General features: G+C 56.9%; 1 protein-coding gene across 3 annotated transcripts in view; it reads left to right on the top strand.

Moving 5' to 3' along the window:
- Positions 1 to 12,288, top strand: part of ARRB1 (arrestin beta 1) — an 82,847-nt gene that overhangs the window by 14,953 nt on the left and 55,606 nt on the right. For 2 of the 3 annotated variants that reach the window (XM_019488286.2, XM_019488289.2), the window contains exon 1: positions 2,372 to 2,415. The exons of the other annotated variant lie outside the window; for it this stretch is intronic. In XM_019488286.2, coding sequence (XP_019343831.1) covers positions 2,387 to 2,415 — 29 coding nt within the window. In that variant the 5' untranslated portion in view covers positions 2,372 to 2,386. Of the gene's footprint in view, positions 1 to 2,371; positions 2,416 to 12,288 lie in introns of those variants that run through there. 3 annotated transcript variants of the gene reach the window in all.

Genomic DNA, 12,288 nt, shown 5'->3' on the forward strand with positions numbered 1-12,288 from the left:
TCTTGAACACTGGAAGTAGTGCCCCCATTTTACAGCTTGAGAAGCTGAGGCACAGAGAGGGGAAGTGAATTGTCGAACGCTGGAAGTGTTCAAGAAGAAGCTGGGCAGCCATGGGTCGGAGATAATCTAAGCCTAGCAATGCCTGTATTATCTTATGGGGATTTCCCAGGCTTTGCTGGTGGCCTCCCATCCCCTTTCCACTACAGGTGTCCCCCAGAGGTGCTGGGTGCTGCTGCAGCCGAGGCTGGAGATGTGGACTGGGCTGTGCCAATGCTCCTGCTGGCATCAACCCTGGAGGGTCCTGACTAGAGGGTCTTGCCCCTCTGCTTAGGGTCAGACCGATGCCACATTTGGGGTCAGGAAGGAATTTTCTGCCCTGGTCAGACTGGCACGGTCTGGGAGAAGGAGGATTGCCTTCCTCTGCCTCTGCCTGGGGTCTCTAGAGCATCTATGATCAATCTTTGCAGCAGGAGGATGCTGGCAGCCGCGGTCCCCCTGCCTTCCCTGCGGCAGGGTGGGGTGTGATGCCTGGCGCTGCCAGGGGTGACTCTAGTTTTGCTACGAGGTTGGACTCTGGGATGGTTTGCACAGGGCTGATCCTGCCCCAGGCGGGGGTCAGACTAGAGGTGACCTCTGCAGGTCCCTTGCAGCCCCACTTCTCTATGATTATATTAAATCTGGCCTGAGGAAGCCCCCCCTACCACATGCCCACACCTTTGGGGGCCATGTCAGAGCCGCGGTGTGTGAACAGCTGCTGGCTGAACCAAAGAGCAGGCCCAGGAAAACCCTGTCCCGTCTGCATCGATCGCCCTTGAATTCCTAATCAATAGGCGGCATCTCCGGATCACGGCAATGTGCCGGTGATGAACAGATGTCACAGCCCCATGGCGCGTGGCATGCTACCCCTTTTGGTCCGATGCCATGGGCTCGGTGCCTGTGGCACGGCTGGGTTTCCAAGGGGTCAGTCCAGTACCCAGTGCAGGTGGGGGGTGGCTTGCACCCCATCTCCTGCTTTATTGGTCTGGAGGGGGCAGGCGTGCCCGCCGTTCAGAGCTGAAACCGGGAGCCCTTAGCGGCATGGTTTTCCCACCTGACATTTGGCTTCGGCAGGGCTGCTACCGTGCTTGAAGGTACCAGGGAGCACGAGGAGACACCCTACATCCCTCCTGGCTCTGTCACTCGGCGGATCCAGGGACATCTCGCCCTGCAGCCCCCCTGCCCTTCCTATTGCAGCCGTCTGCACCCCAAATTGGCTCCAGTCGGTTTCCTTGCACCCCCAGACAGGCTTTGCACATTTGTCCTGGGGGAAAAGCCAGCAATAGCCACAGCTCCGTCAACTGTTCAGAGCAAAGCCCAGACCTTTTGAATGTCAGCAGTATCGACCCACCATGGGAGTCATTTGGGGGTCTTCCCTTATATGAAGTGGTTTGACTTGCGGGGGTAGGGTCTGAGCAAGCCCAAATTTGTCTGCAGCTAGGCGGCTTGGGACCCACCTGTGTTTTCCCATGAAGACGTCTGGCTGGAAAGACACCAGGCATCCCAAGTTAGACCCCGGACTGGATCCAGACCATGGGCCGGGGTGAGCAGGGAGCTGTTGCTCATCTCCCATCACCAATATACATCCCCAGTAGACCTCCATATCCCTTTAATATCATGTAAACCCTTCTCATGTCCCCTTTCGAGCATCTCTTGTTTTACACTGACCAGGCCTGGCCTCTTCAGTCTCTCCTAGGGAAGCCTCTCCATGCCTCTCATCACCCTCGCTGCCCTTCTCTGCACCTCCTCTGCTTCTTCTACCTCCTTTTGGAGGTGCGGGGACCAGAAATGGGTGCATTATTCAAGGCGTGCACGCCCCAGGGATTTATAAAGGGGCATCGTGATACTTTCCATCTTGTTCGCAATTCCCTTAATCATCCTCAACATCTTGTCTGCCTTTTTGATGGCTGCTGATGCTTTTAGGGAACCATCTGAGAGGACTCCCATCTCTCCTTCCCGCAGGGTAACGGCGAATGTGGAGCCCCTCGCAGCGTAGGTCTCGTCTGGGTTATTTTTGCGTCACTTCACACTTATATCTACTGAATGTTATCTGCCGGCAAGTCGCCCGCTTGCTCCATCCTGTTGGATCCTCCTGTAGTTCCTCACAGGCTGTCTTGGTCTTTAGCATTTGCAATAATTTGGTGTCGTCCGCAGATTTGGCCACCTCGCGTGGTTTTGTTTCGATCTGTCAGCATTTCTCCGAACTCCACCGAACTCATGAATTATAGAGTGACCCAGAGCCTTTCTTTCCTAAAGAGCCTATCGATGCCTTTTGGGAGCCTGAGCCAGGAGGAGCGAGACGGGGAAGTGCTGAGCACGGGGCAGAGAGAGATTTCCGGTCCTGGGAGCGATGTGCAGGGCATCGCAGCACCGAGGGGGGTAAGACGTGGGGGGACGTGGTAGGGAACGTGCCGTGTTTGCAGCCAGGCTGCGGCCAGGAAACGCTTGTGCTTGGATTGATAGCGTGCCGCTAGGTCACGCTTGCTTCCTGCCGTTCTCCCGGGCAGGAAGGGCGGCTGGCCATTAGGCAGTGACTCCGGTTCACGTAGCATCCGCTCAGTGCCCTGCTCTGCCCTGGGCTCCTGGCCCACCCTGGTCAGGTCACTTAAGCCAAGGGTTTTTGGATATGTGCATGCTGCGAACTTGGGCTGCACGGCCCTTCTGAGGAAGGCTGGCCTCCATGCCCTAGTGGCGAGGTTTCTCCCCTTAAATCACCAGCTCTGGGAGTCCTGGGATTACATGAGGGAGAGGAAGGCGAGCGCTTTGCTCTCTTCATTGTGCGAGGAAGCTGGGTGACCAGACAGTGAGAGCTGGGGCCTCCAGGACAGGTGATGTTTGATTAAGCTGGTCTCATCCATGCTGGAGACCTGACCCCAGGGGTCAGAGCACCCGGGGTGGGCCCGACTGCGGCTGCCAGGGCTCGGGGATGGGACTGCGGGGAGTGCGGTGCTGGCATGGCAGAGCACCTCTCTTGAGGTCCCCAACGCAAGGGCCAGAGCTGGTGACCAAGATATAAGGATTCAGGGGGCCATAATTAAACCAAAGCAAAATGCAGGGTATGCATGTGTACCGCATCATTATACTAAAGCCTTTAGAGTGTGTGTGTGCGCAAGTGTGTGCGCGGATGCATGGGGGGGCGTGTGTGCACCTCATCATTATACTGAAGCCTTCAGTGTTTGTGTAAGTGTGTGCGTGCGTGCATGCGTGCGCATCCACCTCATCATTATACTGAAGCCTTTAGTGTGTGTGTGTGTGCGTGTGTGTGTGTGTGTGCATGTGTCTGTGTGCATGCATGCATGGGTATGTGTGTGTGTGTACCTTATCATGATACTGAAGCCTTTAGAGTGTGTGTGTGTGTGTGTGTGTGTGTGTGTGCATGTGGATGCATGGGTGTGTGCATGTGCACCTCATCGTTATACTGAAGCCTTTAGTGTGTGTGTGCGTGTGTGTGCATGTGTGTGTGTGTGCATGTATGCATGGGTGTGTGTGTGTGTGTGTACTTCATCATGATACTGAAGCCTTTACTCAGCGTGTGTGTGTGTGTGTGTGTGTGTGTGTGTGGATGCATGGGTGTGTGCATGTGCACCTCATCGTTATACTGAAGCCTTTAGTGTGTGTGTGTGTGTGTGCATGTGCATGTATGCATGGGTGTGTGTGTGTGTGTACTTCATCATGATACTGAAGCCTTTACTCAGTGTGTGTGTGTGTGTGTGGGTGCATGAGTGTGTGTGTGCACCTCATAATTATACTGAAGCCTTTAGTGTGGGTGTGTATGGGTGTGCATAGATGAGTGTCATAATTATACTGAAACCTTTAGAGTGTGTGGATGCATGAGTGCGTGTATGTGTACCTCATAATTATACTGAAGCCTTCTGCAATATAGTCTGTGTGCGTGTGTGCATGTGTGTGTACCTCAGATACTGAAGCCTTGTGCAATACAGTCTGTGTGTACATATGTGCATGTGCATATGCACGAGTGTGTGTGTGTGTACCTCATATACTGAAGCCTTGTGCAATATAGTCTGTGTGTCGTGTGTGTGTGTGTGTGTGCGCCTCATAATTACACTGAAACCTTGTGCGATAATGTGTGTGTGTGCAGGCATATGTTCATGTACCTCATAATTACACTGAAGCCTTGTGCAATACAGCGTGTGTGTGTGTGTGTGTGTGTGTGTGTGTGAGAGAGAGAGGGATCCAGGGATGGGACTAGCAGGGCATCTGTGCGCCAGGCTTGCAGTGCCTCTGCAGAGCTGTGTGCAGGTCTCCCACAACCCTGCCACTACTCCTCTTGGGCAGCATTGAGGACCCCTGAAAAAGCCACTTTGTGGAAGTCAAACATGGCAGCAGGGTGCTGGGGACGCAGCCTGGACCAGCTCCCAGGGCCCAGATGCTGCCGGCCAGGGCCGCCAGCAACTGGGCAGCTCTGCAGGTGCCCCGTGCTGTCAAAGAAATGGCAGGTTGCCCCAGAAAGTCAGTGCCAGCCTCGCCTTGTTTCCTTCTCCCATTAACAGCTCCCCCTCTCCTCGCGGGTGAAGTCTGCCCAGTGGTTGCCCAGCAATTGCTGTTATCCCCTCATTTCACGAGCACCCAACGTAGGAGATGGCTCCTTGAAAGGCAATGAGGAAGTAAGCATGTTTGATCTAGGGCAAATAAAGAAAACCATTGGCCTGGGGGAGCCATGGGAGAAGCTCATGAGCTGCCCGGCTGGGAACGCAGCAAGACTTATTCACAATTAGAGCATGACCGGGGGTCCTTGCATTCGGGCATGGCTGCATTGCTGAGCTAGGCGGATGCCTTCATTTGGGGGCTTTGCTGATGGGCGCACTGGGTGCGAGCTGTGCCACCGTCCCAGACTCACGACAATGCCGGTTCCTAGCCTCTTTCTTCCCCTCTTGAGAGGCCTTGTGTGTAGCGCAAGCTAAGCAGGCTGGCGGGCAGCGTGGCGGCTGGGAGCAAGGCACCCTGGATGGGAGGCAAGGAGCGTGCATCATCTGCATGGGCACAAGCCGGCGTCCTTGCTGCAGAGACGCACCCACAGTAGAGCTGGGAGCAGGACCCAGGTCTCCCAACTCCAAGCCATTCCCCTTGCCCCCAAACCTGCGGCAGGCGGAGCGTGGCCCAGTTGCTGCAGTCAGTTCCCAGCTTCCCCCAGGGCAGAGTTGAGCCTGGGGGTGGGGGCAGCTGCTGCCTTTTACCCAAGGCACTGCACATGTCCCAGCTGCACGGACACTGCGCATGTCCCTGTCTACACCAGGTCCTGCCCCTGTGCCCGCATGGGGCAGTGACTGTTGGGTGCACCCCTGAGTGAAAGCACCCGCCTAGCTCAGCAATGCATTCCCGGTCTGACCGCTCACGAGCCCCCATGTGTCCTGCCATGCCACTGGGAAGTGCATGTGGCTGCTTGGGGATGCTGGTGACAGGTGCCCGTGCCCACCCCTTGCCCCATGCTCCGAGCCCCCGCCGGCGGGCAGAGGGCACAGAGGCACCATCCCCTGACCTGGCCTTTGCAAGGTTTGCTGACCCTGCTGTTTTCTGCCTTGTTCCTCAGTTGTAACGTGATGGCCGCCTACAAATACAGGTACTGCTCCCCGCCGCGGGGTCCCGCATGCCCTGGCACGCTCCATTTCACCTTCTGACATCGCCCCTCTTGCCCCGCTGCCGCGGGACCATTTGCTTTCTCGCCCTCCATTCAGTGCTGCCCACCCCTGCTGCACTACCAGGCTGAGCTGGGTGCAGGAGGCGGTGCAGCAGCGGCGGTGCCCCCGGGACATCCTCCGCAGGGACGATTGCAGCTGGTGCATCCCTTGGCACGGTTGCAACTGGCCCTGGCTCTGGGCCTCACATTGCCTCCATGCCACAGTCACCTCCATGCCTCCATGTGCTCATGACAACCCACACAGAGGAGAAACTTCCCTGCTGGTATGGTGGTACTCTCTCTGCTCCCAGCCACGGTCAGTCTTCCTTGCATGGCTCCTGGCAGGCTGCAGGTTGGCTCCCCGATGGCTGGTGACTTCCCTACCCTTGTCCCTCCCTGGTAGGATGCTGCAGGGTTTGAGGGTTTGATATCGGGTGCAGAGCGAGGAGGGGAATCAGCGCCTGCCCATTGGGGCGAGGGGGGTCGGTGCCAGCTGGAGAGTGAAAGGGAAAGGACCAGCCAATGCAAGAAGCTTACAATTATCTGGACTTTCCTGGATGCCACAGCACTGCGCCAGGTCCCCCCCTGCTGAAACCTAAGGGGGATCCTCCGTCTTGGCTGGCAATATAAGGCCAATGACACATGGATGAAAAATAGAGGGCTTATTGACCAGCTCAGGGGAAAGGAACGAGTCAGCCAGGGGATGCGGCTGCAGGGATCTCGCCTTGCCCTGCAGGCTGGGCAAATGTGTGGGTTGGCGGTGGTCAGCGGAGCCCCTCAGGGGTGAATTTGACTGCATCACAGATTAAAGCAATGGCCTTGGGGGTGGGAGAGGCCTGCTGAGGCCAGGCCCTGCCCAGGGGCACCATCACCGTCCCCCAATGCCCGAGGAGCCTGGTTGGCACAGCTGCCCCTGCTGCTACTGGACTGGGGGCAGCCGTAGCTGCCTCGTACTCGAATCCAAGATGATCCCCCCCACCCCATGTTAAATGGGAAGGAAACCTCGTCTTGGATTTGAGAAGATACGACGCATCGCAAGAGATTCTGGAGAATTGAGAAGGCAGGGAGGGAGTGTGGGTCAAGGGGACACGTAGTAGAGCATCCCAGGCAGCACCTCCTGCTCCAAGGAGCCTCTGAAACTGCCCAGAGGAGGCCCCACGGTCACTTGGGGTCCCCCTGGCCAGAGCCTCCATCCTGGTCTGGTCCATGGCGAGCTTGACCACAGCCAGGAGCAGGGTGACCAGGAGGCCCCAGGACTTGGTGGGGCTGACGTGCTTGAGGTCGGCGTGCGCCAGGGTCTCCCCCTGCTGACAGAAAGGGCAGGTGTCGGGGGCGTGCGAGAAGCGTGCCAGATACACACCCGTGGAGACGGCTCCATGCAGAAGCCCCTCGTCCTGCTTTGAGCAGGGGTTTGAACTAGATGTGACCTGAGGTCCCTCTCAACCTCATTTCTATGATCCTCTGACATGTCCTAACAAAAGGATGCCCCCCACACTGTGCTGGCTCCACTGCATAGCGTGCCACTCCATTCACAGCCTGTTGCCAGTACCCCCAGGCTACCCCGGGAGGGGAGGAACAAGCTGTGTGTCAGAGGTGTCCCGGTTGGGGCTGAAGAGGAAACTCCATTCCTGTTTAGCAGTATGAAGCTTAGGACACTCAGTAGCCCAGCTCTCGTCTCAGCAGCAAACAAACACTCGTTGCAGCAGCACCGTATTATCCACGTTGCATTGGTGGGGAAACTGAGGCATGGAGCAGTTGACTGCCTGGACTGGGGCGACCAGGGAAGGAAGGTATTGCTAGAGCTGGGCCTCCTGCTTCCCTTGTGTTCAATGAGGGCACATCACAGCGGCTGTCTGGTCTCTGCTGTCTTGTTCCTGCCTGGGGAAATCATCTTCATCGATAGAGGAGGCTTTGTCCAGGGGCTCGGCCAGCTCCTGAGACCCTGATGACCACCCCATTCATGCAAGCGCAGACTGACCACAGCCGTGCTAGCTGACCCGGTGCTGAACAGGGTTTGGGGCCCAATATAGACTCCAGCCAGCCGTGTTCGGCGTCTCACCAGCTCAGCACCATTAAACAGACCTCATCGCGTGGCCTCGACTAGCTCTGCCAGACCGCAGCTGAGGTTCCCCGTGTTGGTGCTGAGACTCTCAGCTTCAGGGTGCTGCCCTGGCTGCCTCTGTGCCGGGGAGAGCCATCGTATCACCCCACCTGACCTCCTGCATAATGCGGGCTGGAGGATTTCATCCAGGCGCTGAACTGTAGGCCTTGGGGCTGAACAAGAGCCGCCCTGCATTCCCTGTGGCAGGCTCAGGTGTGATACCTGGGGCTGTGCCAGAGGTGATTAGTTATGCTAAGAAGTTGGATAATGCATGGTTTGGACAGGGCTGATCCTGCCGCAGGCAGGGGGTTGGATCCGATGAAATACGGAGGTCCCTTCCAGCTCTGCTTCTCTGCGACTGTCTTCTTCTTCGGCTGTCCCTTGATGCGGGGATGCTGTCTGCCGGCTGGGCGGGGGGCATTATTGGTGAGTTTTACAACTATATGATGGTGGCCATGGCCTTGTCTGTGAGGGGCTTGCCCATGCAGAAGTGCTGGCTTCCCAAGGGCAGGAGGAGGGGCGGCATCTCAGCTATGTCCTTCCAGAGGCTGGTCAAGAGCAAGAGGCACTTGCTTTTCTCAGCACTTCAAGGAAGCGAAGTCCCCCCGCCCCGGCACAACTGGCCTTCCTCCTGCCCTGGAAAAATGACATGGGTTCAGGCAGGCAGGGTGTTTGCTTTCTGCCTGCTTAAGGAATGAGAGATTTTCCTCCTGGAGACCAATATGGGGAGGTTGGGACAGACCTGGTATTGGAGTGCAGACCTTGCAAAGGGGAGGAAGTGTTGGCTGCCTGGGTAAATGCAATCTGCCTCCGCTAAACATCAGTGCAGGCTCGATTCACGGCATCGTTCACGGGAAGATCTTAGGGCATTTTAGCAACTCGGTGTTTGGTATCACTGATGCACAGAGAAGCCACGGCCAAGCCTGGGGGGGTCAAGCGGCTGTGTCTGCTCCATGACTGGGTTTGCTCTTGGCCCTGGGGAGCCGAGGCGGGACATGGGGAGGGTTGGGAAGACGTTGGATGGGGTGCCCAAGCCACAGTCAGGGTTTCCAGGGACCAGCAGCAGGACTCGATACCCACGTGCTCCTGGCTACGGTGCCAGCCACAGTTGCTGCCATGCAGGGAGGCCGTGACAGCTGTGCGGACACAGGCCCCGGCTGTCGGTGGCCATGAGCAGGCACATTGCCATCTCCCTTGCTGCTGGGGGGACACATGCTCCCATTCATTGCCTCCCACCAGCTTCCCCGTCCTGTTGCTGGTGAAGCCATGGTGCTAAGGAGCAGAGCTGGTGTTTGTCGTGCCAGGAGCTTGCAGTAACGAGTGCGCCGGCTGCGTTGCATGAGGCCGGGTGTGACGGGACCCGAGTCACCCACGGCCGTGAGGGTACAGACTTCCCATTAGGTGAGATGCTCAGTTACAGGACAGCTGCATTTAGGGATAAAAACCCGACTTTAATCACTAGGGAAAACACGACCGTGGAACTGGGGAAGACCAAACCCCACATAAAAGCTGAAAACACACTGGGCTTGCCTACACGTGAGCTTTTTAAGCAGGATTAACCTAAATTTGCCATTTTTCAGGTGCATTAAGGGCATGTGTCCTCATGGGTATGCCCTTAATGCACCTTAAAAATGGTGGTTTTAGGCTAATTCTGCCTGAACTTGATACCTGCTTAAAGCAAGTACCAAATATAAGCGGGCATAGCTAAGTCGCATTAGACCATGTGTAGACGCTTAATGTGCATTAATGCAGCGTGCATCACTAACCGCACACCATGTTAATGTGCATTAGCGCAGCTACACGTGTGCTAATGAGATTTAAATATGCCAGCCTAAGTTAAATGCGCCTTAGCATGTCTTTTTTTTTCTTTTTTAATTTGCATCCGAGGTCAAATTAGCCAAAACTAATGCCAAATCCAAGCGTTCAGAACCATAAGTGGCTCTACTACCAGCAAACATCCTCCACCTGCACCTGGGGCATCAGATGTTTCCAAATCCTTTGGCGGCCATCCTACGTGCAAGCCTAAGCCCGGAGGCTTGGGTTTCAGATGCCCCTGAGTTTTGCTTGCCCTCAGCCCTAAGGCTGTTGGAGCAAGCGAGGGAGGAGACTCCATCTACATGTAGACTACACACGTAGATATGCCCGCTGTTTTCTAACGCTGCTCACTTTTGTGCTGGCCTAGGGCTGACTTCACATACACAGCCAGTTGCAATGTCTGGACCAGTTGTCACGGTCTCTGCAGCAAATTCCTCCTTGTCCCCGGAGCTCTCGGCAGGTTGCCTCTGTCCCATGGCTCCAGGCTTTTCTCCTGCAAACCGGCTTCACACCAGCAGGCTGCATGGACCCCAGCACATGCACATGCCAGCTCCCTGGTTTGTATCTCATTCCCCCTTGGCTTCTAGAAAGAGCCTGGGCTCTTGGGACAGGGGCGAAGTGCAATTAGCCAGGCCCTATTATCCAGTGCTCCTGCCATGCAGCCTTAAGCCCCTTCCCTACCGGATCAAAACCCATCTAAAAAACCCTTTCAACCGAGAACATCCCAACAAGCAACACAACCACAAAATTGTCAGATGTGGGGAGGAACAGCGGCTCGGGGATGCGATCTGCCTGCCTCGTCCCCACCTGTGCTAGCTTTGCCCGAAGGCACAGGGAGCAATAGCCAGGGCTCGGGGTGCGAGGTGCTGAGTTTCAGCCCTTGCAACCAAGCCAGCAGGACTCGGGAAACCTGAGGTCATTTCCTGACCCTGGAGAAGGTGACAGAGCTGGCACTGCCTACTCGAGTACCTCCTTGCTGGCCTGCCGAGAACAAGCCGCCCCCTAATCCTAGCAGAGGACGGCGGGGACCTGGGGGAGCAGCGTGGGAGCTGGCTTGCCCCCCGGGAGGCCTGTGGCAGCGGTGGAGAGAGGAAGGAAGCAGGCTTCTGCCAGGGTGCTGCTTTTTTTTCCTGCGTCACTCCCATCTCTGAGCCGCCTTATAAATATTTACCATTCCCAGGCGGGTCCAGCCTGCGTGCAGCGTCCTGTGAAGAGGATCCAGCTGTTTCCCTTGGGCCAGAGCCCGCCAAGCCAACGCCTTCTCTGGAAGAACATGGCTAGCGTGTGGGGGGCTGGAGGGACGGTCAAAGGAGAGATGGAGACGGAGGGAGAGGGAGCGGCACCTCTGAGAACGGCCACGCTACTGATAGTCATGTGCGTGTCTAATATTGCAATTGGGTCCGGACCCCTTCCAGGGGCATCCAGGTGGCTGGAGGGCGCATTGGGCTTTGCTTGCTCTAGGTCATTACCGCACACCGGCTTTGCACGGCTGGGCAAAGGTCGAGACCTCTGGAGGGGCAGGTTGGCAAGGTCCTAGCCCAGCTTCTTGTGGTTGCGTTGCCTGATGCGCACAGCGATGCTGCGTGCCTGCTTTGTACCAGCCAAAAATACCCTGAGGGTCCTCTCCCCAGCTCTGGTCACGTGTGCGAGACCGGGTGAGGGCCAAGCGTGGCCAGGTGCCCCGACAGGGAGATCCAGCCCGCTCCCTGCCCAGGACAGGCTGTCCCGCGTGGCTTGTGTTCCTGGTTTCTCCTTCAGATGCGTGGGACTTGGTGAGATTCCCAGCAGGGGCCGGGCCTGTTTGCTGCTGCTTCAGAGGGAGGGAAGGGATGCTTGCCAGACGCACACTGGAGTGAGGACTGTTTCGGGCTGAAAGGGCTAGATTCCTGGAGGCACGAAGGTGGCGGTGTAGGTTTAGCCGAATGGAAAGGGGACTGTGACCCAGGATGTGCGGGGTGCCAGGCCACTTCCGCCACTGACCTGCTATGTGGCCTTGGGCAAGTCACTTAACCTCTCCTCTCACCCAGGTCTGGAATAAGGCTTCTTAGGTCTTGTTATTGCTGAATGAAGAGAGCCCCTTCTGCACTTCAAAGCTGACATTCGGCTACCTAGGACATTTTTGAGGGTTTTGACCCCATCCCTGACATAGATGCGGGGTGCCCCAGAGAAGGGCGGCCCTCTGCTCCCATCCCGGAGAGTCTGGGTGAGCTGCAGCATCCGCTCTGCAGCCAGATGTGCTTGTTCATCCTTCCTCCAGGAAACTGCCTCCCGCTCCTTCTGGCTTGGATTTGGGGCTCTCCCGGCCCTACTGTCCCATCCCTGCAGAACAGGCTGCATGTGGATGGTGTGGGCATGGCTGCCAGGGTACGGAGACTCGTGCCCACCCAAGTGCTGGCCCCGGGCTGCGTCGGGACATGGTGTGACATGTCCCGACCCACAAAGAGGATCAAGGGCTGGGAAGGCGAGTCATAGGGAGAGGCCGAAGGCGCTGGGCATGTTCAGCTTGCAGAACGGGGGACGTGACGGCAGTCTTCAAATACTTGAAGGGCTGCCACAAAGAAGAGGGAAATCAGCTTTTCTGTCTTGCTCCAGAGAGGAGGACGTGGACCAATGGCTTGAAGTTGCAGCAAAGCAGGTTTATACTGGTCCCATGAAAAACCTCCTCCAGTGTCAGAGCAGGGAGGCAGTTGAGTAGACGCCC

The sequence above is a fragment of the Alligator mississippiensis genome, chromosome 1, assembly GCF_030867095.1.
Source record: "Alligator mississippiensis isolate rAllMis1 chromosome 1, rAllMis1, whole genome shotgun sequence".
Lineage (NCBI taxonomy): Eukaryota > Metazoa > Chordata > Crocodylia > Alligatoridae > Alligator > Alligator mississippiensis.